The sequence below is a fragment of the Cheilinus undulatus genome, linkage group 15 (assembly GCF_018320785.1).
Source record: "Cheilinus undulatus linkage group 15, ASM1832078v1, whole genome shotgun sequence".
NCBI lineage: Eukaryota > Metazoa > Chordata > Actinopteri > Labriformes > Labridae > Cheilinus > Cheilinus undulatus.
The window spans coordinates 24,057,394-24,085,369 of record NC_054879.1 but is presented as its reverse complement, the minus strand read 5'-3'; the positions used below and the strand labels follow the sequence as shown (position 1 = coordinate 24,085,369).

Here is a 27,976-nt window from a genome sequence, read left to right as displayed (position 1 = left end):
CTTTAAAGCATTTTTCTCTACCACAAGAAGCTCTGAGGTAATAAATTATTGCATGGCTAAATCAATAAATGGTACATATGAAAAAAATCCTCTCAGAATCTGGAAACTTAATATAAATGGTTCATAACTCATAAAAAATCATAAAATCACATAAAAAAGGAGAACTGCAAAGAGAAACCAGTTTAGATGTTTTACCAGAGAGGATGAGGAGCTCGGTGATCTCTGCATCGCCCAGAAAGGCTGCTGCATGCAGTGGAGTACGCTTCTCTGTGTCCTGAGGGGGGAAGACACACAGTTAGTTCAAGATTATTATGTTGGCAATGTAAAGAGAGATTCAGAATTTAAGGAGTTAATCCTATTTTTTGAGGTAAGGGAATGTACTCTGCAGCATGAGGAAAAGTTTATTAAGACAATCTCAAACCAACACCTATGTGGAAGTCAAAATAATCATAATAACATTTATCCAATATACTCTTCTTAAGCTTTACATGCAAAATGTTTGATCCATAAAGATGTTAAACAAATGTGATGGAGTAGAGGATGGAAAAAGCACAAGCAACCAAGTACCTCAGATTTCTACTTCAAGGTTTCAACATATGACCTTAAATACAGAGTAGATATTAGGGGTGGGAGAAAAAAAATGATACAGCATAGTATCCTGATATTTTGTCTGGTGATATATCGTATCGGCTCATCCACCAAGTATCAATTTTTTCAAATTAATGGCTAATATGAACCGAAGTCTAATGATAATGGAAAAATAAAATAAATTGTTTGGACAATTGTTTGTCCAGTGAGGTCGGCAGAGGTGATGGTCATAGAGCAGGAGAAACTTAGTACAACAAACATGGCAGCACCAGGGGTATGACATTAGGAATGCAAGCAGGGCACGAATGAGATGGACATGACATATGAGGTTTGCAAGAAGTGCTACATGAAAATAAAACACTGCGGAAATACGACAAACATGAGGGCAAGACTAATGCTACATCAGCTAAATGGCTGAAAAAATGGTATAGATCATAATATATCACAGTACTCACTGTATCGCAAAATGTTTAAAATCACAATACTATGAAATCGCTACCCAAGTATTAGTAGTAGTAGTAGTAGTAGTAGTAGTAGTAGTAGTAGTAGTAGTAGTAGATTAGCACACTATTCTACAGTAATTTAATATATTACTGTAAATACATTTTCAGAATTGTTTTAATCGATTTAGACCTAAGGCTACCTAAAACAGCCTCTAAATATAAGTTATCAAGTGTATAGCGTTAGTGTGTTAGTGCTGCCATAATTAAGATCAGCTGATCTCATGCTGCCTTTGCTTAGCTATGCTCTGCTGCTTTCTCTGCAAGCCATTCTTGCAACCCTCCTCCGCCCAAGCTCCTCCTTCATTCTCCCTCTGACTCATCAGTATCATCCTGATGCCTGCTCTGGGTGTTTTGCTGCTTCTCTCCCTGCCTTAGGTTTTCTTTATTAGCAGAGGAAGAGCAGGAATGTGTGCTATTCCTGCTTGATGCTTTCCACTATAGGAACGGTAACATTTTAATTCGTATAGATATCAAAAACCTCCTTGTTACAACATGTTAATTTTCTACATCTTATAAACATCATTCTCTATACCTTTTTAAATTCTCATTCCATCCATTTTTATGTGCTGCAGGTGTTGTTGGATTGAGATAGCTGTAAGGATATCTATGTATCTATGTTTGATTATCATTACTTAACAGTCCAGTCCTGTGACACTCCTCTTGCCTGCTTAACTCATATCTCTGTCTGAGGATTCCTCTGTGAGCGAACAGAGGACGAGCTGAGGATCAGTGACAGCAGCTGTCACTGTCCACACACAAACACCATTGTTCTCCTGAGTCATCTCTCACACAACCACACACATACGTCCATGTGACAGCAGGCTGGACAGCAAACAGCCCTAAGACAGAGGACTGTGATGTGGTGAATCCTCCTTAAGCGTCATCGCAAACTCAACTGGGAATCTAGCAGAGAGAGGGAGCCTGCTCTCATCCTGATCTCTCTCTTACACACACATGTTCTGAACCTTTATAAACACACACACACACACAGGATGTAAATAAAAACACACTCTGAACTTTGGCTCCACTGACTCCTGACCTCCACTTTTCTCCCTTGGGTGCTGACTGCAACAGGAAGTGAAGGCAGAAGCAGGAGAGTGACGCTGAGCTTGGTTTGATTTTTCTGACAGGCTGGTTTGAGTTCAGATGCTTTTTAAGAAAACACTTCTGTGTTTGACAAATCTGTTTTTACAGATTCTGTTTAAATTTCTGAATCAGTAAATGGAGGCAAAGAACAAAAGGTGAAAGAAATAAAAAGCTCCATATGGGGATTCCTGAACATCTGTACGGCAGGGTTTGGGGTGAATCAGTCGTGCAGCTCATCAAAAGTAATGATGTTGCTCACACTTAAGCTATTAAGCAAAAGATTCCTCATACGGTCAATCAGCCTCCTCCATCCATGTTTCTCTTCTGTGCATCTTTCTTTCAATTCTTCACTGGAAGGAGCTTAGACGTGAGGAAACCTTGTAAGTGAAGGATGCAAGGAGACCTATACATGGGTTTTAGGTATTTACTAGGGATGGACAATCAGTCGAGTTTCAGTTTCTATTCAGACTCAACCCATATTGGTTTTTCAGAGCAAATACTGTTTATTAGTAATTCATGACACCAATATGCATTTATTATGGTTTAAAAATGAACCTAATGTGGCAAAAGTAAAATTTCATGATCAAAAAACGAAGAAAATTAGAATTTTTAGCCCCAGCTCAATGAGAAGCATGAGAAAAGACAGAGCAACACAGCAGGAAAACAGGAAGTGATGCTTGCTGTGTCAGTGGCACCCAGGGCTAAGTGTTGACCTTTGTAGAAATACCTTTATTTTCAAAAAGGAAAAACTTTAATTTGTTGGTAAATATTTTGATAGCAATACTGTAAAAACTGCAGTTTTTGTATTTTTCATGCTATCCAATATATATATATGTATATATATATATACATATATATATACATAAATATATATATATATTTTTTTTTTTTTTTTTTGAAAAATACAGATTTCTAAACTCTCATTATTCTCTGTATTTTCCTTGATAACAAAGCAAGTAGACTCATGATACTATTTATGCATTATATTGTAATTGCAATTGCAAATTGTAAAATTGTCCAGGATAATCACATATTATTACCAAATCACACTGCACTACAGGACAACATCAGATTTCTCCAATTTTGTGAAGCAAAGTCAAATAAATGCAAACATGTACACAGAAATTGTTGTAACAATCTGCCTGAAAAATGTGTGTACCACCTAGATATCATCACTCACCCTCTACAGTCATACTGAACCCTCATTTATCTGCTCTGTGTGTGCAAAAAGCCAAAGCTGTGACTGGTAGCCTGCACTGTCTCTTAAACAGTCTACACTTCAGCAGACAGACAAAATATTTTCTTGATGGCAGTAGAAATTTAACCTCAGGTTTATGATTCAAAGCTAAGCGTTAGTTCATGCAGGACATGGCAATCATGCGCCCAGCAGTGATCAGCTGATGCCCAGCTCATCCCAATTATCACCTCCCAGCTCCCACAGCCAATCACACCTCTGTCTCTCAATACAGCGGCATATTTAAATATGACATACTTTTCACTAATCCCTGCTTCCATTAATGCTGATGCACCACGCTGCTGCTGCTGGTAAAGCTTAAACTCACACCTCAGCCTCGTCCTTTATAGCATAAAGCTAGTTGCACCCTCATATTCAAATTCATACTACTATGAATTATTTGCTTTCGGACTAATCTTAATGTATTCAATACACATTGTTATAAATGTATCTATCCATATGGGGGTTTCTAGCCATGCACTCCCTGGAAAATCAAAGCATACTGCTCGGCTAACCAGACAAACCCAGGGAGCTTCTTAAGAGCAGAGCCTTCTCCACCAAGTGAAACTGTATATACATTTTGTAATAAATATATGACAGGAGTGCTCCTGGATGAACAGTAGTTTTTAGCCTGTAGCACTACACTGAATGGTAATGTTATACCTCTGGATATCTACAGAGAAGCTCATTGCTTTTACATCCATTTACTCAGATCATAAATGTTATCATACATTATATTAAAGGCCAGGCAAAGCGACTTTAGAAAGTATTTATGTGCTGACAAGCACATCACTCAAGGTTTTCTGTCTTTGTTGCAGACAAAGTTAGCTGCTTCACTAGTATGAGTTTCATTACACCTGCCTTCTTTGTTTAAAACTCATGGTTAACCTCCACCACTTTAAACATGTGAAACTGTGAATAACCTGCTTGTAGTCTAAGAAGTTGTCGGCATAACAAGGCTGAAATGCATCCAAACTGGTTAGCTTTTGTTGTTGGCTTCACTGCACAACCCAAAATGGGACAGGCAGTGAAGATAACGGATGGGTGGACGACAATATGGATCATGTGTTTTAATAAACACTATATGTTCGTGTTTTATTCTCACCAGAGCATTGATGTCTTCGGATTTGTAAATGAGCATTCGGATCTCTTCAGGGTCTCCGCTGAAGATCGCCTGGATGAGAGGAGGCTGCAGGAGAAGAAAGAACACTCACATTAATGAATCAGACTAGGAACAGTGGGAACAATGGCATGATTTAAATGATCAGAGAGACAGAAACGACATGAGAGAGGAAACTTCCTGGACTTTTAACAAGAGTAGACCGAGCATGGTCCTTCCCACGGTACACGCCTGTGTGGAGAAGCAGCTGCTGTGTTTACTAAACCTCGTGCATACAGACAGCAGCTACTACACACTGTATACAAAAAGATCTCTATTACCAACAACATGACTTTTTAAAACTCTTCTAATGTCTAACTTCCAGACAGGAGGCTGAAATATTCACTGCCACATGGAGAAAAATGTTTTTAGTAGATACAGATCATAAAAATAAAATGTCTGAGAGGAGAAAACACTTTAATGAGGGGCTCTGTGTGGAGGTCAGGCCCATATTTTCTCTCTCAGATAACAGATAGGATGTAAATAGAGGCCTGAGACACACAGAGAGCGGCTATCAGTCCATCAGCACTCCAGCAGTAAAGGATTTAAAGACACAGACGCCACTGCGGGTAAAAAATTAAACATCTGCAGGGAAACGTCAGTGCTGTTGGTCATACAGTTGTTAAAATTTACTCTGACACTTTCAATACCACGTCACTAAATGAAACATTTTTTTAAAGACCCTGTAAAGTGAAATCCAAAGTTTTTTTGTCTTAACACACTAGACATGGTGGAATATGGTTGCTGTAAACATGTGAAAACACTGAGATCTACATATAACTGACTTTTGGATTTAGACTGTTATGAAGTTTTTCACCTCTTTTCTGACTTGGGCAGGGCCAATATGTGGACTCATGATGTCACAAGCTAACAGTGGGGAATGACCCCGCCCCACTAACACTACAATATAAAATCACAGAGCAGTTTATCTCAGTACAGTCTGTTGTTAGCTGATGTCACTGCCTTTATTGAAAGTGAACAGTCAGCTAAATGCTGTTTTTTGTTCATTGTGAGATAAATTTGACAAATCTATCAGCCACAGTGGCCTGTGGATCATTTTAAGCATCATAACAGAGAATTGAGTCAGAAAACTGACTGTCGCTTCTTCTGAGGTCAACAAAAGGTTAGGATTTTAGGATTTAGGCCGTAGATGTACTTGCTGTTTCACCTTGCATTATCTGACTGTGTTATGAGCGTTTTTGTAAATATACTTGACATGGATAACTCTAGACGACACACCAGAGAGATGAGGCTGCATTCAGCTACCTTATGTGTGGAATATAAACTAAAAACATAATGGCACTTGATGAGGTCTCTATGATGTTAATCAGATGATAAGATATATATAAATACAGTCTGATCCAACAGAATCAAGCAGGGTTTATGTAAAATAAAGCAATGCCTGTGAGCTAGTCCAGGCAGACAATTTGAGCTACACTCGTTTCACACCTAACATGCATCATAATCCAGTCACCTGACAAACATCCTCCCAATTTGTTGGTCTATTTAAGTTGCAAGATTTCTGCTTTCTCCCTCTGCTCTGCCATTGCCAGCTCTAACACAATAAGAGAAAGAGAAATGTGGCGTTCAATGGACAGAGAAAAGGTTCACACCACTTCTACTCATCAGAGTCACTGTCAGAAAGCTGCTTCTTTATTAAATAATCACATTTATCACAGTAGTAAAATATATAGTAATGTCAGTTTTTCCAGTACCATTCAGCTCTTTTTGTAGTGTGTTATCTTTGATGAAAATGCTTCCTAATTGTCTGTTGTTGCTGATCATTTTAGTGAGATTACACATTCACTGTTCATGCAAATGTTCCCATCATTTGGACAGTGCTTTGCATTCTTCTGCACTGCATGAAAATTTACAAGACAAACAAACGTAGAGGAGGGACGATATCACACACACCTACATGACAGAGATGAAAACGTGCAACGTGCATGCAAACAGAGGGCTGCAGATGCATAGTCAGCAAAAAACTGAATGTTTGCAGACAATCAGATCTGATCAGAGGAAACCGATAGGAGGCAGGAACAAACTTCAAATTAAAACATCAAAGAACAAACACTATTTCTCTAGTTTATCCTGATTTCTACAAATCCTGGGTGTTTAATCAGTAAGCAGGACAATTTAAGCTTATCAAAGTTGAGTGCATCAATGGGATAAAACTCCATTTTGCAAAATCTGCTAAATCCCACTCACAATGGAGATGTAGTACTAAATATAAGGATGTGAAACTGTAGTTATCTGAGACAAAATGACAAAATCTGCAGTATTGTCCTTTAAAACTCATTCAGACAAGTGTAATTATGTTTTTCTAATTGACAAAAAAACCCACAAAAAGTAAAAACTCTGCAGAAACAGCAGTGCAGGCTTCATGCTGGATGTTTCTGATGAATCAGATCAGAGTTTCAGTCCTCTCTTCACTTCCTTTTGCCGCCTGCTTCACTTCCTGTTGCTTAGTTGTTTCTTCTCAGAAACGAGAGAGGAACCGCGGCGCTGCGTTTCACTTCTGCTTTAAACACAAACCGAGCACACATGAACGAGCAACCACTCCACTTCCTCATCTGAGTTTTTGTCTGACTTTAGGTGTGATTCTGATGAAAAGCCACATCAATAATCACACTGTCTTTTTCTGAGGATCCATCAGAGCACAAAGGTGATGTCACCTGTGGCATCAGCCTCAGTAAAAGTGCTGCATAATTTATATTTTTGGAAAATACATCATTGTAAAAGCAGTTCTGTAAAAACTTCAGGTTTTGAATTATTTTATGCATCTTAAAATGTATGTGTTTTGATTTGAGAAATAAACACTTTAAAGCTCCCATTGTGCTTTGCGTTTTCCTTGATAACCACGCATGATAAACTACCCATGATACCTTTTGAGTTTGGTATCATATCTTGTCCAGTATGATTGCAAATTGGACATTATGACCAAAATGTGCAGCACAACTTCATATTAATTTATATATACAGACGATTTTTTAAATGCACCTATGTATTGGTCTAAAATTTTCAACAGCTGATGTTGGCTTTACGGACAATCATCGGCCCATCAACAAAAAATGTGACGTGCACCAATGACAGTATCTGATGTCTGTCAAGTGTGAAAAACAGACAGTGTATGCTGATGTAAGAGAAGATACTAAAATAAGACAAAAAGCAATGATGACAACAGTCTGACAAGTCCTTGCAGTGCACAAACTTTATCCTGTTGTCTACTCACCCCTGCAGGTTGCACATGTCAAGTTGGAGGTGAAACCCAAAAGAGTGCAGCAGGACGTCTCAACCAAGTGGAATAACATGATTTTAACATAATGCAAAACCTCTTGTAACAAAAACAAATGCCCTCCACACATGCCTCAAAACTACAAACTCCCCACAACTTCAGCTGCACAGCAGTTAGTTTGAAAACTTTATCACACTTCTCTTTCTATTTGAACAGCTGACTAGAGAAGTCAGAGCACTGGATTCATCGGCTGCTGGCACGATCCCCTCAGTAAGAGCCCTGAAAATGTTTTGCACATGGAGGCAGCCACTGATCACGGTGTTAAAACAACAAAGACTACTTCATCACAAAAGATTCAAACAAATAAGGTCTGATCCTCTTTTCTGCATTACTACTTAATTAGATCCTGGTACAAGGACTGCTATTTTGATGAGGATGGTAAATTACGTCGGTGTATTACAACACGCAACTGACTGACACGCATGCCACCTGAGCAGGAGATGGAGCTATTTTCTCACATCCTGAATGAGAAAAGAGACAGACTGAGGCAGAGATGCTAATCTTTATAATCTTTATCGAGAAAAACATGCATCTAACCAAGAATTAGACTTTGAGGTAGAGCTGGCTGTTATACCAGCATCTTACTGAGAGTTCTTAAATAATAAGTAATATAAGTATAAATTACTAAATAAGTTGGAATTTATTTAGGCTAAAGAGGTCATGCTGCATTAATTTTTCAAAAAAGTCTTTTACTGTGAAATACATTTTTAAACAAAATCTGTATTGTGGATTTCTCCGGTTGAATTCACCCCCTTTAAAGTGATAAAGAATATGATCATACTTTTGTTAGAAATTAAAAAATGATAATAGTCCCTGGCCCAGATGAGGATGTTAACATTTACAAAAATCAAACAAGTAACAACGGTTAATGAGGAAACACTGGTGTGGGCATCGGTATTTCTTGAACGTCGGTATTGGGCTCAGCCCTGATTTAAACAATCTTTGCATCAAAAGATCAATGTGCTGTTTATGAGACTAGGATGTCAGAATATAACAGAATCAGTAATAAGATACAAACTTGAGTGACATTTATAGCAGTTTAAATACAAAATATGAGGTTTTCTGTACATGTCAGCAGGTTTTGGTGTTTGCAGGAGCAAAAGTCTAATTGAAGAGAAATGCAGGTGGAAGACAATCAACTGTGATGACATCCTAGCTCCATTGGTGGAATCTAATGGCAGTTTAGTAAGCTCTAGAATAAATCTGGGCATGTCAGGGCTTCTAACAGTGAACTCTGGATCAACAGGAGTCCTACCTCAGCTGGAGGTCAGGGCTCTCAGAAAGAGACATCTTAAGGATGACTCAACGGACTCCTAACAGGCACATTCAAAGAAGAAATCGGAGCATGAGTCACTGTTTGCTATTTAACAAGGTGCAAAGGATGGATGTTTCAACATGCACTGCATCTTTAATGATTCTGACTCCTAGTCATTTTTCTCTCACAAGCTTTCACCAGTTCTTGCACAGAGTTAAAACAAAATAAAGTGATCAGTTTTTGTATTGATTGTCCTGCTAGCACATTTTATAGGTTAACTTAAATCTGAAAGGTCTGATTGAGGGTGATAAGTGTTTATTCTAGTAAAGTGAAAAGAAAAGAAGGGAAGAGGGACCCATCCAGGAGAGAGAGTGAAAACAAGCAGAGAGAAAAGTGAGGAGGGGGCTGTGTCTTTAGAAAATCGTACAGCCCTGCCAGCATACGGCCTCTTCAGCTCGGCCTTTCTCTCTAAGTGCTCCACACATTCTTCAGTCTACATGCACAAAAACTCAGCTGGCAGAGCTCCTCGTCACAGCACTGGGTCTGGAAGCACCAGGGGCACTCGGTGAGGCCAGAGCTGGCACCAGAACGGAGCGGAGATTTAGATTCAGAGAGTACCAATGGAAAGTTTCCTCAAAGACAAAGATGCTGATAAATACAGGACAAAATACTTTCTTCACTTCAGGATGATAATATTTTGACAAGATTTCATTTAAATTTTGGCCAACAGAAAAAGAGACTATCTATAGCAGCACAACAACAATTCACAATCCTAGGTTAAACATAAAGAGCAAGAAGGAAACAAAAATAATACTAAACAAAGATACCCCAAGTTCATTTACAAAATGCAGTATTCATCCATCCAGCCATCCAACCTAGACATCCCTCTCCCTTGAAACACTTTCCAACTCCTTCTGGGGGATCCTGAAGCATTACCAGACGAGACAGGATATATATGTCCTCCGGTGCATTCTGGGTCTTCCCCGAGGTCTCCTCCCAGTTGATACATGCCCGGAAGACCTCCAAATGGAGGCGCCCAGGAGGCCTCCTAATCAGATGACTGATCCCCCTCAGCTGGCTCCTTTGAAAACAAAGGAGCAGCAGTTCTACTTCAAGCTCCATCAGGATGTCTGAGTCCTTCAAACTGTCTCTACGGCCGAGCCCAGAAACCAAGTGCTGAGGACTCTCGTTTCGATCGCTTAAACCCACAATTTCGTTCCTCCAGTCATTACTCAGAGTTCATGACCACAGGTAAGGGTTGGAACACTTTTTTTGCAGCAGAGATGTTATGCATTACATACCATGCCATATTTCTGGAATAGTCTACAAAAAATCCTACTTTCTTCTTTTTTTTTTTACATTTTTCTTATAAATGAGAATTTCATAAACTCACTCGCTTCAATACAACGATTCAGATCCAATTTGCAATACAAGTCAAAATCATCACAATCAGTTATTTCTTCAAAATTGTCCGCCTTGTTAAACAAGTATTGTGTTGGTTATAATATAGAATGATTAATTGCTTGTGTCTTTTGGAAAATACAGAAGATGAGGAACCTAAAAAAATGAAAATCACATCACAATTGCAATATTGAGGAAAAAATATAGCAATTAAATTATTTTCATAAATGATTCAGCTGTGGAACAAGGATTGACCAGGAAATTGAGAGCCTTCCAGTTCAGCTGCCTCTTCACCACATCAGTCCTGCTGACGCTGCACCAATCTGCCTGTCAATGAATCTCACGCCTCCTTTAACCCTCACTCGTGAACAAGACTCAGAAATACTTGAACCTTAAGGCCGAGACTCACTCACCAGCCAGTGGCACAGACTGAGTACAACATACATAAATACATAAAAATAACACCATTTAATAATGAAAATATAAATATTACTTTCATGGCGGAATATAAAAGTTATCAATGAAAAGCTGACTACATGACAAAACCTACTGACATGCAAGCGTAAAAAGGCTTGCAGCACAGTAACTATTTCATCACAATAATCTTGTTTTTATATCCATGGGAGGCCAAAATCCTGATTGAAATTGAACATGATTATCTACCCAGCCCTAGCAAATTATGTAGCACAAAATACAACCACAGAAACCCTGCACTGATGAGCAACTTATGATGTACATGGAGGAAGAATGGGAAAAAAAATTCACTTTCAGTACTTCAGCAATCAGTGTATTCAGTCTCCTGAGTGATAAAGAAAAGGTAACGGGACACAGTGGTAAGCACGCTCTTGTCCCGACTTTCTTGCAATGTGTTGCAGTCATCAGAGGCAGAATGTGTGTACACTTCCAAAAACAAAGTTTTAAAAAGTTGAAAATTTAATATAATGCCTTGGTGGTATATTCAGCTGTAGGCTGAAAGGACAAGAAAATCACTGAACTTCAATCCCTTCAAGCATATCTCTCGATGTTTAATCAGAAAAACCATGTATAAATAGTAACCAGTAATGACCATCCAACATCTCAGCAGCCATTACCATGCACAGAGTCCAAAGTAAATATAAAAGATGTTTTGCAGGCATGGTTTCCTTCATTAGTGTGAAAACAACAACAAGAAAAGAAAGGAAAGGAAACCTCCTTTAAAATCTCACTGATGTTAAAAACTGTTTCATTAAAGCTTCAGATAAAATCTTTCCTCAACAGCAGATCCTGTTTAAACATTAATTTAGTATGTAGTTTTTCTTACAGCCTCATACGGACATCATTTCCCATGAGCCTTTGACCTCTGTGGGTTTAACAAGACAAAGAGAAGACCACTGACATTCTTCATTTCATACAAAATGATAAAGGAAATACCAAATAAGAGACGTTATTGAATTACAGAACCAAACAAAGTTAAGTCACCGCTCTGGCTCTCTACAGCCTCTCTGACATTATCTCTAACATTACAATCACCATACAGTAATGGAGACGACTTTTTAACACTAAAAACATTATTTCTCAGAGCCATAAAGCCTGACAGATTTCATCCAAACTACAGTGAGAGCATACAACATAAGAGACATGCAGATTCCTCCATCTATCCTCCACTTTCTGACTCTTATCCTACACAAGCTTCCTCCATCAGATTACCTCTGTTTTCATTCAAAACACAACAACGGTAACACGAAAACATGCAGCACACATGCACTGTGTCCTGTTTACTGCCTCCCTGCATAAAGAAAGCCTGTGCTCTGCAGCCATGTCTTCATTTCCTGTGATGCCCGCGGTGACAGGCCCTAAACTGCCCCATCTCCTCCCCCTTAAGGGACGATGACATACTTCTGAGGCTCTCCTGTGGGCTTTTACTCCTCCAGTCTGCCTTCACATGTGCCCTGAATGCTGAGGAAGACAGAACTTTTCACCTGCCTCTCACAGACGCAGGAAACAATCGAGGAAACTGAAGTTAGAAACAAGGGAAAAGTAGAAATAACACCGGAAATCTGATAACAAACATACGCATATCCACTGGCTTTCCACACAGAGCAGTGCTGTGGCACAAAGTCAAGAGTCAACGACTTCCTGTGCTTCCTCTGTTTTCTATTCAGAGGAAAGATGAGGTTTTACTCCTAAAAACTGCTCTTAGTATCATGCATTTGAACCTCAAAAACACAGAGTACGTTTAGTCTGTTTAATGCTAAGCTAAAATGAAGATTATTAACAAGTGCAGCAGAAATTTTTACTTTTCATAAAGTCTGCAAAGCTGCTTTACAACCAATGTATCAGCTGTTAATATTATCTTATTATGGCTGCAAGTATCAGTTATAAGTATAAAAAGGTTTGGGCATTTATTGGCAAGACTAACAGACCTACATCAGCTGCAATGTTTGTTTTTGTTCATCCTCATTCCCTAGATTTTTAAGGGCATTTTCATGACTGAAGGATTGGATATCAGCAAAAACTCAATATCATGCATCCCTAAAAGGTGCTCTTGTATGCTCTCACATTAGGTACAGTGCTGTAAAAAAGTATATGTCTCCTTCCAATTATGGCAAAAACTGCAAGCAAGCATTTGGACAACTGGGAATGAGTCTTTCACATCACTGTGGAGGAATTTTGGACTGCTCTTCTTTGCAGAATTGTTTTAACTCAGTCTTATTGGATTTCCAGCATGAACGGCCTGTTTCAGGTCATGCCACAGCATCTTGACTCTGACTAGACTACTCCAAAACCTGCAATTGGTTTTTAAGCCATTCAGAGATGGACTTGCTTGTCTGCTTGAGATCATTTTCCTGCTGCATAACCAAACTGTGCTTTAGCTTGAGGTCATGAACTGATGGCATTCTCCTTCAGGATTTTCTGGTAGAGAGCAGAATTCATGGTTCCATTAATTACAGCAAGTGGTCCCAGATGGAACGGGATGCACTCCTTCCAAAACTTGTCTCGTCAGTCCCCTAGAATATTTTCCCAAAGGTCTTGGGGATCATCAGGACACTTTAGGCAAATGCCAGATGAGCCATTTTGCTCTTTTTGGTCTGCAGTGGTTTTGGCCTCGGAACTTTCCTGCCATTTTTGCCCAGTCTCTTTCTTATTGTTGAATCATGAACACTGACGTTAACTGAGGCTAGTGAGGCCTGCAGGTCTTTGGATGTCGTTCTGGGTTCTTTTGGGACCTCCTGGATGAGTCATCCATACACTTGGGGTCATTTTGGTAGGCAGGCCACTCCTGGGAAGGTTCACCACTGTTCCAAGTTTTCTCCATTTGTGGATAATGGCTCTCACCATAGCACACTGGAGTCCCAAAGCCTTAGAAATGTTTTGTAACCCTTTCAGAGTGATAGATGTCAATGACTTTGTTTCTTACTTGTCCTTGAATTTCTTTGGATCGTGGCATGATGCATTTTTTCTTGAGATCCTTCTTCACTTTGTCTCACAGGTTCTGTTTAAGGGATTTCTGGATTCAACAGGTTTGGAAGTAATCAGGCCTGGGTGTGGCCAGTTTCACTGGCCACAGCTTTACAAAAAAGTGATTAATCACAGGTAATTCATGATTAAACAAAAGGAGGGGGAAATACTTTTTACATATGGTTTGGATGGCTTGTTTCCCTTAGTTAATAAAATCATTATTTAAAAACTGTATTTTGTATTTAGTCATATTATCTTTGTCTAATATTAAAATTTGATTGATGATCTGAAACATCTAAGAGTGGCAAATATGAAAAAAGAAGATGAGGACAGGGAAAATACTTTTTCATTGCATTGTGAATTTGTTAGAAAAGCGCCACATTGACATTTATCTGGGCAACACCCCATAGATGTCTTTAGGTAAGGACAGAACCTTAAAAAACATCTCATAAGATGATTGGGCAAAAGTTCTGTCCGTAAAATTCATTATGGACCAATCAGAAGAACAAAACATATTATACTGTAGGCACCAAGGAGTAATCTCAACAGCTGCTATCACTGTTCACTGTCAGTGGAGCCAGTCAGTAAACTGAACCCTTGTTCAGTTGGTCAGGAGAAGAGTAAAAACGTCTTTTCCACTAAGAAAATGATGCTGATTGGTCCAGTCATTCTCTAACCAGGAAAAAGAATACCACTTTGAAGCTTTGCAAGATGGATCTGCAATCAATCACCTTTGAAAGGCTACCAAGGTGCTGCTTCAGAGGAGAAATATGGTCAACTAAATTTGATTCATGACACTAATGAATGTCACCTAAAGTATAAAAAAAAGGTGCATGGTCCTTAAGAATGTCATTCAGTGGACAAAAACACAATCAAATGCCTAAAGCATGTCCTTCTAGTGGAGAAAAGTGCAAAGAACGGCCCTGCCAGTGGAGAAAATGTGGCACAGCACCCACTGATGTGCTATTCATGAAAAAAGCCAAAGCTCTATGAATCATTTAAAAGGCTGAAGTGTTTTTGGTGCACTGTAGTGCACCATTTTAGAGGAGAAATAACAGTGTACTTGGTAATAATGAGTGACTGCGATCATACTGGGCAATATTGTGATTTCAGAGGATAATGATAGTTTTGAAGTGTGCATTTCTCAACTCAAAGCATACAAATATTAAACTGCACAAAAAATACAAAACCTGGCTTTTTAGAGTACTGATTTCAAAATAACATAATTTTCCCTAACAAAATAAAAGTGAATCTTTTCTTAAATTTTAGTCAGCAAAGTGCAACAGTGGCCCTATTGTAAACTTCAACTTTCTGCAGGGATTTTAGTAAACCTTTCCAGAACTTCTTAATACAAAGATAAATGTAGCCTTTTGTGCAATAATGTCACTGCACAGCCTGACACTCTGATTTTTATTGGCAATTGCAATTAAATCAACTGTACAGCTCTACTCTACTCTACTCTACTCTAACTGTACAGTCACAAAATCTGAAAAAGTAAAGGGTAAAAATATGTAGATAAGAAGTCAGGAATATCGGTAAAGAAAATAATTTGTGTTATGATTTCACATTTTCAATTTTGCATCTCAAAATTACAACTCAAACTTTTAATTACATATTTTGAGCATTTCAACTCATAATTTTGATTTCTCATATCATATTTTGAGCTTTAAGATTCATAATTCAAATTTTTAAGTGATACTTTGACCTTTTTACCCATTTATTTTGTATTTTGCCTCATATTTTAAACTCCAAACTTTGACTTCATAATCCCTAGTTTGACCTTTTAGACTCACAATTTAAAATTTAAATCACATTTTGACTTTAATGTCATTATTACAAATTTTATTTCATATTTTGACCTTTTAAACTCATGATTTTGACTCTCTTTCTAATATATTTGCCTTTAAAAACATTATTTTTCAATTTCAATGTCATGTTTTTACCTTTTTGAACAAATACATTTATTTTTCTCAGATTGTGAGCCTTTACAATTATCTTTTTAACTTTTTAAATGTCAAAATCGTTTATGATTAGTGCTCAGTTTGTTTTTTTCATATTTTATTACCGGTGAAACAAGGTTGACAGTTTATGGTTAAAAAGGTGACCCTGTTAGGTCCTCAGGTTAGTCCTGAATCCAGAATCCCGCCCCTGCTGTGATTGAGTTTGACACCCCAGCTAGTTTGTTCTCACTGAGGAGAAAGTATAAGTCCCTTTGAATGGGAATAAATGCTTTAAATGATGCTGCTTAGACAAGGGAAATGGAGCAAAACGCTTAAGGATGCCCTTCTATTGAAGAATACAATATGCAATGGTCCTCTGTTGGAGAAAACACAATATAGCGCCTCTTTATCAGCTTCTCTAACAGAGAAAACACTTTCAACAACTACTTGGCTAGAAAAAATGTAAACAAGGCTGATATATTGAAGAGAAGGTGAGTAGTGTCCTCCAGGCTGCTCATTCAGTAGAGAAGACACATTATTAATCCTATTATGATTCAGTCCATTACAACTCTGCTCCTAGTTCACCAATGTCTTAACCTCTGAACATGAGCCTCCTTGAGAACTTTCCTCTTCAGTTGCACCACACTTACAAAGCAGCTGAGCATTATCTACCACAGCAGGTTTTAAAAGATCCTAGAATAACACATCTGCATGTGATCTTCTCTTGATGAGCACATGATAAAAAAGAATTCTATAAGCCACTGAGCTGTCTGCAGAGACATTACCAGACCTCATCAGCATCAACATAACAGGAAGTCCCTCACTTCTGATGAGTTTCATAAAAAAAAAACGCTCTTCCCTTCTTTGAAGTTAACGAAATGGCAGATCTGATAGAAGTGAAGACAAAGCTGGGCCAGGCAGGGATTTCTACATAACGTCTCAGTGTAACACGTCGCTTTAGATCCAAGCTGCCTTTTATCAGGAACACATTCACAGACAAAATCACAAAATAACTATTTAAGAGTTTAAAAGAGGCTGTTTAAAGGAGGGAAACTGCTTCCATAATGAGGTTTAGGGACCTGTAAGGTAAACAGAAAGCACTGGGGGTTGAACTTTACCCTATTTAAGGATCATACACCCAATTAGAGCTGCAGTGATTGGTTAATTATTAGAGGATTTGCTGCTTGTCTGAGGTAATATTATCCTAAACTGTGTATCTTTGGGTGTTGGACTGTGGATCTATCAAAACAAGCAAACTGAAGGCATAACTCTTGACAACAAGGAAACTGTTATGGACATTTTTATGCATTTTAATACTTTAGAGAAAGGAAAAAAAACAATTTGACCCATAAAAAAGAGTAAATATGGTTTGCACATTTGATATTTGTATTTGAAAATTTGCTCTTGACCTTGAAGCCTTCATCCACTCCACATTCTTCCCATTAGGAGTCACCAGATGTTAATTTTTAAGGACTGATACCAATTCTTAGTAGTTTATGAGACTGATAACAAGTGTTTGTAACTAAGAGTGGTAGTCAAGTTTCAGTGTTGATTAGGGATGGGTACTGATATATCCAATACCCACCAATCCCAATCAGAACTCAGATTTAGGTACCACTCACTAAATGTCTGAGCCAAAAATGCTAAACCACCTAAGCCTTCTCTGCTCATAAACCTGTAGATTATTGTTCTTTAGAATTCAAATCTTCGCATTTTGTAAAGAATCCATGTTTTACTTTGGGAAGGCCTCCCACAGATTTGGCTGAGCCCCTGTCACCCCAGAGACTGGGTCCTCTCCAGCTGTTATTTATTGACAGTATCAATGCATTGGACCAGTAGCATAGTTAGCATCCTGGCTAACAGTTACTTCATTCAGCAACAATTTTTTGTTTTTATTTTGTTCCATTTATTTTATTTCTTTTTGTTTGTTTGTTAGTTTGTCATTGTAATAATTATCCTCACTGCATGTAGTTTTATATGTGTGTGCATCTTAACTTTTCTGTGTGACTCCCTGTCATGGATAACACCTTGGTCAGCTGTTGCTGTTTTTAAATGTGCTTTATAAATAAATTTGATTGATTGATTGATTGATTGATTGATTGATTGATTGATTGATTGATTTTGGAGCTTAAAAATGTGTCAACTTGTTAGTGGAATCTGATGTTCAAATAATTTATACATGCCACTTTTTAACCCATTTTCATCACTATTTTTGCCACATTTGTTTACACATTTGTTTATAGATTAAACCCATTTTAATTTTTAATCTTTGCTACTTTTAACCCTTTTCGCTACTTTAGTCACCCATTTTTACAACAACCATTTTTTTGCACCCTTTTACCCATATTTGCCATTCCAACTGCCCATGTTTGCCACTTCAAGCCTATCCTTGCCACATTTAACCCAATTTTTTTGCAATCTTTTAACCGCCATTCACCAGTTTTTCTGCCCATTTTACCATTTTTTTCCGTTCTTAACCTATATTTGCTGCTTATCCCTTTTTTGCCTTGTTTAACACCTTTTTGCCACTTTCATTGTTTTGTGCAACTGTTCACCACATATTAAAGCCCATTTTAGCCACTTTTAACCCTTTTTTAATTTTTAAGTGCTTTTCACCATTTTAATGCTCATTTGTTCCACTTTCAGCCAATTATTTGCCACTTGATGCCAGATTTTGCTACTTTAGGCAAATTTCTGCCACACTGTCCTCACTTATTTCAGCCCATTTGAGCCACTTTTAACCCATTTCTGCCACTTTTTGACTGCTTTTCACCATTTCTACCATCCATTTCTACCATCCATTTTTGCCTTTCTTAACCCATATTTGCTGCTGCTGTCCAAGCTCCTCACCCTATCTCTAAGGCTGAGCCCAGAAACCCTCCTGCCTAACTTTGAGACTGGCAACACTCATTCAGCACTGATAACCAGCCAGGTTGGTCAACTTACAATGCAGTCAATCAAAAAGTTGCTTAAATATTCTTTAAATATTGAAGAGCACCTTTTTGTTCCTGTTGCTAAAAAGAAGGAGACCCCCACAGCTGAATAACCATTTATGGTAAGACTGCCAGTGCCAAATCTACCAACATTTTAGCTTTGATTTTTCATTTCTCTGAAGGATGTGGAGCAGCACATCAGAGGAAATTTAGATTCTTGTTTTAATGAAAGAAATTGTCGTTAAGGCTGTTATAATATCAGGGTTTTAAACCTTAATTTGATTCATGTTTAAATGAAATGATATTGAATTCTGATTGAAAATCACAGGAAAAATAGAAGTTCTAGGCTCCCGTTTTTTGTTCTTTTCTTGTTTTTTAATAACCAAAAAGCAGCAGACAAAGTTCTGAAGTGTCTAAATGGACAAAAACAACTGACCAATCCATAGAGTGCTCTCCCTCTTTAACTGAAGTTATTTTTCATAAAGCTTCTGAACTTTTCAACATTATGGATCATTAAATTCACAGAGATTCAAGGTACTGATGGCATAGTGGTTAGGTCCCACCCGCAGGGCATGAGGCTATTCTCTCCTCAAAGTGGTGGTAAAGGTTTGAGTCTGACCTGTGGCTCCTTTCTCCCATCATTCCCCACTCTCTGCCCAGTTTCCTATAATATTTCCTATTCAAATAAATGCAAAAATAAATTGGAGATGCCCTGATTTTGCAACTTCAAGGATGTATCCTGAGAGATGCAGCAAAGCAAAACAGATATGTGATAGGAATCTAGCAGGTTAAATTTTTTGGACATGATTTAGAGTGTCATTCCTGTGGAATAAAAGTGCTAGATTTGTCGCTAAAGAGTGTTAAAGTGAGGGCCATGACTGTCTCAGATTTTTCCTTGGTCCTTAGGTTGCAAATAAACACAGAACTTCATTAGACTTCTAGCGTATTCCTGGTATCCTGAAGACAGACCTCCCGTCTCATGCGCAGACTCACATATTTTCCTGAATTAATCTTCACACTTGTTTACATAATTTGGAAATGAAGTAGACGTGCCAGGGATTAGTATAATATCATTAATCACTCCTGGAATGTGCAAACCATAAAATCTTTAAGACACAACATTAAACTGTAAGACTGGCAGCCTTGTTTTACACAGAAGATCAAATCTGATGATTTCAATCCAGTTATTCTAAAACTTTTAACACCAGGGACTTTTAACCTGGTCTGGTTTTGAACACAGTCGATGATTGATAAGATGTTGGTTAAAGATTCCCAATCTGATATGGTTAATACTTGGAAATATATTTCATAAGGTTTATAAGCCACGCGTTGTTGTTTCTGTTTTTGCTCTGCTGGGACATCCTGAAACCTACTCAGGAGCCCCCAGACAGACCCAAGTAAAAAAAAACACGTAGCAGAGCAATGAATCCATAAAAGATATTGACAATATTTAGATTTAACCAATGTTTTGAGCAATTTAGACAGTGTGGGAGTTTGCTTCAAATTTTTGACAACTGAAAAAGAACAACCAAATATTAGATGCCTTGGAGACCTGTTTGTTGGAGTGGCATCAGAACAGTTAAACATCAGTTGATTTGCATATTAGTTTAAAATTCTGGCATAATGACAATCACAACATGGGTTATATTTGGTGTAGAGCAGCAGAAGTATTCACTATCATTTTCAGGATATCTGCAATAAAGATGCAAAAGTCTTAATTAGTGGTAATTTGCGTTAGGGTTGTCCTGATAAACTTTATTATGATACTTGAAAAATGAAATCATTTGAAATCTGTTTTAATGATGAAAAATGAAACTTCAAGACTCCAATATTGAATAATTGTTGTGCAGTGGAAAATCACTGCACATTGCCTAAGTTAGACAAATATGGTAGCAACATTTGAAAGTTGGTTTCCCTCCCTCCTCTTTTTCAGGACATGCTCTATACAGTAGTGAGGATGGTTGTATTTGTATTTTTACACAATACAATATGACATGATACAAATATGATACAATACAATCGGATACGATGTAATACAGTAGGATACAATACGATATGATGCCATATGATACGTTGGGATATGATAAGAAGTGTTATGATATTCTATAAAAATTGAAACACCACAATATGGTACTATACAGTACAATACAATATGATACAACACAAGCTCAGTGCAGCAGTTAGCATAGTTATGTTTCCATTTTTCTAGGACATGCACAAAAATATTTCTCTTATTGAGGACATGCTTGGTGAGGCAGTGATGTAAGGACATGCACAGGGGTTGGCAATAGCCACAGTAGAAACTGATTGGCCAAATCCAAAATCAGGATTGGCTTTTTTCTCTGTAAAAGTTAAGACTTATATTTTGAGCCAGTTTTTCAGGCCATTGCAGGCTGCTTGTAGTTCTCTCTACATGGCACGTTTTGTTTTGTTAGTACTTGTAATTGTATGGTTGTATTTCGATAATTGAGGACATGCTAAGTTATATTTCTCTTCTTATTAAGAACATGCTCGGTTGTATCTCTCTTTTTGAGGACAAGATTGGTTGTATGTCTTTTATTTAGGACAAGCTCAGTTTTATTTCTCTTAATGAGGACATACTTGGTTATTTCTCTCTTATTGAGGACATCCTCTGTCATACTTTTCTAGCTAAAGACCTACTTGTTTATTTTTCTGTTACTGTGGACCAGGGGCGTAGCCAGGGATTTAGGACCCCAGAAAGAATATAACACAGAGCCCCCCTTACCCAGCAACAAACCATAATTTCTCAATTTATGAGCAAAATTTTTACTATGGTTAAGTTAAAATTACTTGCGCAGTGCTGGACTTTTTTTAAGGGATGAGCAGCCCCCCCCCCCCCCCATTATTTCATTTTATTCTATTTGATACAAATTTCAGTCTGTTGACTGATTATTTTGGTTGCATTTGATTCAATAATAAAACTTATTACTAAGAAAAAATAAATAAGAACACACTTTTCATTACAGGTTTCTCAAGGGCCCCTTCCTACTGGGGGCCCAGGTAATCAGGACCCTTTTCCCCCCCGTGAGGACACACTTGGTTACATTTCTTTGTTGGAGGACCTGATTGTTTAATTACTCTTATTAAGGACATGCACTGTTTTACTGGGATGGATATGTTCCCTTCCTATTAAGGACATACTGGGTTCTCTCTCTTATTGAGGACATGCTCTGTCGTATTTGGGGACATGCCCTGTATTATTTCTCTCATTATTGAGGACATACTGGGTACTTTATTTTTGAGGACATGGTCTGTGCAGCAGAAAAGATGGAAATATTACTCTCATTATTAAGGATAGTCTAGTTATATTTCTCTTTTGGGGCATGCTCTGTAGTACTTGAGGACATGCTCTGTGAAGCAGAGAGGATGGATATATTTCTCTTATTACTATTAAGGACACCCTGGTTATATTTCTGTAATTGAGGACATGCTCTGTGCAGATATATTTCTCTCATTATTAGGGACATACATGATCATATTTCTCTTATTGAGGACATGATCTGTTGTATTTGAAGACATGCTCTTTGCAGCAGAAAGGATGGATATATTTTTCTCATTATTAAGGATAGCCTGGTTATATTTCTCATTGAGGACATGCTCTGTGCAGCAGAGAGGATGGATATATTTCTCTTATTATTATTAAGGTCAGCCTGGTTATATTTCTCTTTTTGGGGCATGCTCTGTTGTATTTGAGGACATGCTCTGTGCAGCAGAGAGGATGCTTGCGGAAGGAAACAGAGCAGGAAGTATAGAGCAGAAATGGGCTGTCCTAATTTTAACGGAACATCGACATTTATTGCCATAAAAGCCAAAATTAGGAGAAATGAAAACCTCCACTTTTTAGCAGCTTTTTGAATGAATTATGTGTGTTTTTCTTCAGGAGGATCATGAGGATTTATCCTGGTTTTTAGACTGATCCGTTCTCATAAAAGAAACACAAAAACTAGCAGAGATATTAAAATAAATTTCTATTAAAAAGACATAATGAAGCCACTTTAATGCTAAGCTAACAGCTAGCAGGGTCTACCTGATCGGCCAGTTTGAGTACAGCCATCTCTGGGTCAGCTCCTCCCCGGCCCCGCTGCACCGTGCACCGGGCGATGCTGCTCCGCTCCCCGGCTCCTCTCTCCGCTCCTCCCGCGGGACTCCCCCGGGTTAAACGCTCTCACAGCAGGCTGGATGATGAAGAGGATGAAGGCCGAGCACCAGGGCCACCATCAGCCCGCTCCAGTGACGCTATCTGCGGAGGGTCTGCTGAGCCGAAGCGGCCGCTGTGGAGCAGGATCGGCGGGACCCTCCGTTGTAAACAATCCACATCTAGGGCTCCTTGTTCCGCTGCTCTTTACGCACGGAGGTCCCGGGAGTCTCTCCGGCCCATACACACCTCCTCCTCCCGCTGAAGCCTCCTCCTGGCCGGTCTGCAGAGGCTCAACGCTCCCGGAGCTGCAGCCAGGCTGAACTCAGATCGCCACACAGGAAGTTAACGCTGTCTCTCTCCTCCTCCTCCTCTTCCCTGATGCAGAAGTGGAGGAGAAGCTTCCTCAGCATCAACAACCAGCAGCACCTCCTCCTCGCTGCTGCCCTCTGCTGGATGGATTAAACAAGAAAAACGCTTAAAGCTGCAGCATCATGAAGTTATAAAACATGGTATCAATATCAATAATATTATAAATTACTAGCATTTAACTAAAAATACATAATTACATATTTATCAAATCTCCATCTATTTGCTTTCGTCACGCCATGATAGCAGCAGGCTAACCAATAAAATCTCTCCAGTAAGATCTGGGCCTAACCCTTTGGTCTCTCCCCTTCTGGATGTGTCTGGAAGACTTCCAAAAGGAGGCGTCCATGAGGCTTACAGTTAACTACCCCAACTGACTCCTTTCGATGTGAAGGAGCAGTGGCTCTACTCCAGGCTCCCTCTCATGTCTGAGCTCATTACCCTATCTCTAAGGCTGAGCCTGGCCCCCCTTAGGAGCAGTGTTTTTTTAAAGATCCCAAGAAATTTAGAGCATTTTCATGGGAAAAAAAAGCTGTCTTCAAGATATCTCTAGTCATTATGACAGGATAAACAAGTCAAGATCTCAGTAAAACAATTGGAATTGAGCCCTTGTCCAGCAAAACAGGTCAAGTATGGGTATGGGGAGCATATGCCGGTTTGGCACTTATGCTCTGGCAGCCCCATCTCTTCAGCTATCCTCCCACCTGACCCCTTCATGAATCCCAAAAGCTTCACGCCTAAATTCAGACTGGTCCCATGCCTGATGGAAGTCCACAGCTAAAGAAGCCAATGGGACAACATCATCTGCAAAAAGCAGAGAAGACATTTTTAGGTCCAAAAACCAGAAACGATACCCACCCCGGTTGTGCCTTGAGATCCTGATGGACACCAAAATATACTGGGAATGTGACCAACTTTGTGCCAAGGATGCAGGAATACTTCTCTCATTTGTCACACAGATACCTGATGGCCCCCAGGGATGTCCCAAGGACCCAATATTACTAACTCTCATTAAATCCCTGTTTACACATTTTTAGATCCATGTGCAATGTTGTGGATTTATTTGCAATTTTTTAATCCATTTGTGGATTAATTTGTGGAACTATTCATGCATTTGTGGAACTATTAATGGATTGCGGATCTACTGGGAATCTATTCATACATCTAAAACCTATTTCCATGTTTGGTGATCTATTTGTGGATTTTTTTCAGAGGAATTTTGGATGTAAACCCAGCACAGAAAGTAAGTACATTTTTGTTTAGTAGATTTCATTCTTTGTTGTAAGAGTGCTTCAAGGCGATGAATCTTATTCTGTTGTAAAGCCTGTTTATTTCCTCTTTATATTGTGCCACATTTGTAAGGAACATGCACTGGTTGCAGAAGATCATCTCAGTATCTCTCTGCATTGACACTGCCTCCCATAATGGCAATCATTAACAGGCTCTCCAACAGTATAAGATCTACTGCTAAGAAGCATTGTTACAACAAACTAATTGACAAAACACAAATTTCCTTACTTTTTGTGCACAAAGTTTATTTGTGGATCTATTTTTGTATTTTGACATCTATAGTAAGCTTATTAAGTGTTGCAACAATCATATATCCATAATAGAACTACTGCAGGCTGGTTGCATGCCTCCAAAAGCTCGCTAACTATTGTTGATGTTTCCTTTTATGTCTAGATTACCAAACGCAGACTGAAATTTCTTGGTATTTTTCTCACAAGCATCAAGGAAGATTGGCTCCTAAGAGGCTGTGATATGGTACAAGGTCACTGTATGTAAGATTGTAGTGACCTTTGACCTCCAAAATTTAATCAGTTCACCCTCAAGACAAAGTGTAGCACTGATGGACCCAAAAGTGGGGTGGTGCCCTAATGTTTTAAAGGTTGCTGCAAAAGTGCCTTCTTGTATGCCACTGTGATAAATTTATAGATGCCCTCTGAGTGGGAAAAAATGCTTAGTACCCTCTAAGTGGATATATAACAATGTTTCTCTAGGCTGCCTTTAAAGGGACAGTGTGTGATAAAATGCCCTCCGTGCTGCCCCTCCAGTGGACAAATGAAACAGCGTTAATTCATGTAGGACACACTAGTCTTATGATCAGCTGACGCCCAGCTGATCCCAATTATTGCCTCCCAGCTGCCACAGCCAATCACAGCTCTTTCTCTCAGCACAGCGGTGTATTTAAATATAACATACTTCTCACTAATCCCTGCTTACATTAATACTGATTCACCACACAGCTGCAGCTGCTGGCAAAGCTTCACCTCCTCCACCACAGCCTCCTCCTTTATAGCATAAAGTTGTTGCACCCATATTGAGATTCATGTTACTATGGATTCATTGCTTCTGAACTAATTTTATTGTGTTCAATTCTCATTGTCATAATGCGTCGATGCATATGGGATTTCTAGCCATGCGCTCCTGCCTTCTCTGCCTAGTAAAACTGTACATCTATTTTGCAGTAAAATGGTGAAATGTGTGAAGAGAGTGTTCCTGACTGAATGAGTGATAGAGTACCTCCCAGTGAGCAAGGTCTCCTCAGTGGACGAATCCACATGTCCAGCAGTGGAGAAAATGCAATAAAGTGCTATAGGCTCCTTGGTGTCAAGTTCATTTTCATTGACATCCTCTCCTGTGTATCTTTGTTCAGGTTTAGTAGCTATAATCATAAGCTAAAAAGAGAAAAAGTTGAATCTTAACCAGGATTTCTAATTCCATCACTATTAATATCACAATAATATATGACAACTTTTTGAACCATGGAGCCCCACTGCACACTATAGGTGCCCTTTTTATCATTTTGGCCCCTGCCCTTCAAATATCCTGATACTGTCGCTGAAATGTTGAGTTCTAATCAGTTCATCCGTGAGTTAGCGGGGGCATTTGTGCAAAGTTTGAAGAAAATCCCTTAAAGCGTTCTTTAGATATCACGTTTGCAACAATGGCCAAATGGACAGAGAACCTGAAAACACCTCTGGCCCTGGCTATCGCTGGCGTAGAGGCTTTAAAAGCATCTAAAGTGCTGAAGATTTAAAATTACACAGCTCTGGATTACATGAGGATTGGATCTGTTTTTGCATTTTTCATCCACTTAAAAAGCTCAGCCTTTTTAATTTAACGATTAATTAAACCCAAATTAGGTCAAAACCGAATTCTCTCTGGCCTCATGGCAGGGCTGTGTTTTCAGGAGCTTTAACCCTCTCTCCTTTGTAGCCGTTCATGTTGGATTTGTCTTATTAACTGATGCGGAGCCTTTACAGGGAGATTATTCATGATTTGGAATCAGAGACCTGTAAAAATGCAGTTACAGCTTCTTTGCACGTAGTTTGAAGTAGAGAAGATTTAATCCGGCAGTAGTGTGTCCAAAAATAACAAGATAAGTGCTTTAAAGGCAGCAGATATAAATTAGAGGGTCTGTTACATTGATGTTTGTGTCACTTCAGCAGACGATGTTTCACTGCAGAAACATTTTTTAATCACAGCTGTCTCCCCACGGCCAGGTTATTATTAACAGAGATGTGCAGAGTTTTCCAGGTTTCCTCTCTGTGTTGACTCAACAAACAGAAAGCAGCAGCAGGGACAGCAGCATGTTTTCATGCTTCATTGTTTTCATTCAGATCATTCCTGAAGTTATAAAGACAGGAAGCTGAGGAGGCTCCTTGCTCTGTGTCTGAGAGATAAAAACAACTTCAAAACTTTCCACTTCAGGAGGTCTTTAAGCCACGCCAGCAGCACGCCGATCCATGAGTGGTGTGTTATTAAGGACGGGCGTTTATTCTCCACAGAGGAGGAAACATGAAGACTTTGGTTATGATTTGGCTTCAGCCAATAGCTCTAAAGATTTACTGAAAAATTCAGGCAAAATTACAGCATGGTTTGCCAAAACATTTAGGGCTTTGGCTAGGTGGCTTGTCATTATTTAATCAGTGAAAAAATACACAAACATTCACATCTGGACTGTAGAAACATCAGCAACCGACACAAACTCTTGAGCCTCGGTGAGGCTTACAATTAACAGATAGTTAAAGTACAGAGGTGGGTTAAGAAGAAGGACAGGGATGTTTTTTTACCTTCTAACTGCAAACTTGAATTAGATCATCACAGAGAGGACTGGGCCAAAACTTGTTTGTGGCTTACTTCTCTGCATGATCCAGCTGTAACTGTCATTTGTGGATGGCACAGCCAGCTGTGTAACAGAGAGTGATTTATGGAAGTGCTCCTGAGCCCATGCAGTGATTTCCAGTACACAATCATGCCTGTTTCTAAAGCAGTGGCTCCTGAGGGCCCCAAGATCCTTCATTGTTGACCTTCAGTCTTCTCTCATGCTCACAGAGATTTCCTCAGATTCTCTGAATATTTGATGATATTCTAGGCTGTTGATGGTGGAATATTCAAAGTCTGTGCATTTTTACGTTTAGGAACATATTTCTGTTCCACAATTTTTAGGCACATATTTTCTCAGATTGATGACCCTCAGTCAATCTTTAATTTTGAAAGACTCTGCCTCTCTAAAATGCTCTTTTTATACCCAGTCATGTTTATAACATGTTGCTAATTAACCTAATTAGTTGGAAAATAGAGCCCTGTGGTTGACTGGTGACCAGTCCAGGGTG

General features: G+C 38.8%; 1 protein-coding gene across 3 annotated transcripts in view; it reads right to left on the bottom strand.

Moving 5' to 3' along the window:
- Window positions 1-23,012, bottom strand: part of ankrd44 (ankyrin repeat domain 44) — a 55,696-nt gene extending 32,684 nt beyond the window's left edge. For all 3 annotated transcript variants that reach the window (XM_041806739.1, XM_041806740.1, XM_041806742.1), the window contains exons 1-3: window positions 22,881-23,012; window positions 4,517-4,600; window positions 196-274 (exon numbers count right to left, since the gene is read on the bottom strand). In XM_041806739.1, the coding sequence (XP_041662673.1) occupies window positions 196-274; window positions 4,517-4,600; window positions 22,881-22,907 (190 nt within the window). In that variant the 5' untranslated portion in view covers window positions 22,908-23,012. The remainder of the gene's footprint in view (window positions 1-195; window positions 275-4,516; window positions 4,601-22,880) is intronic.
- Window positions 23,013-27,976: the final 4,964 nt, after the last annotated feature.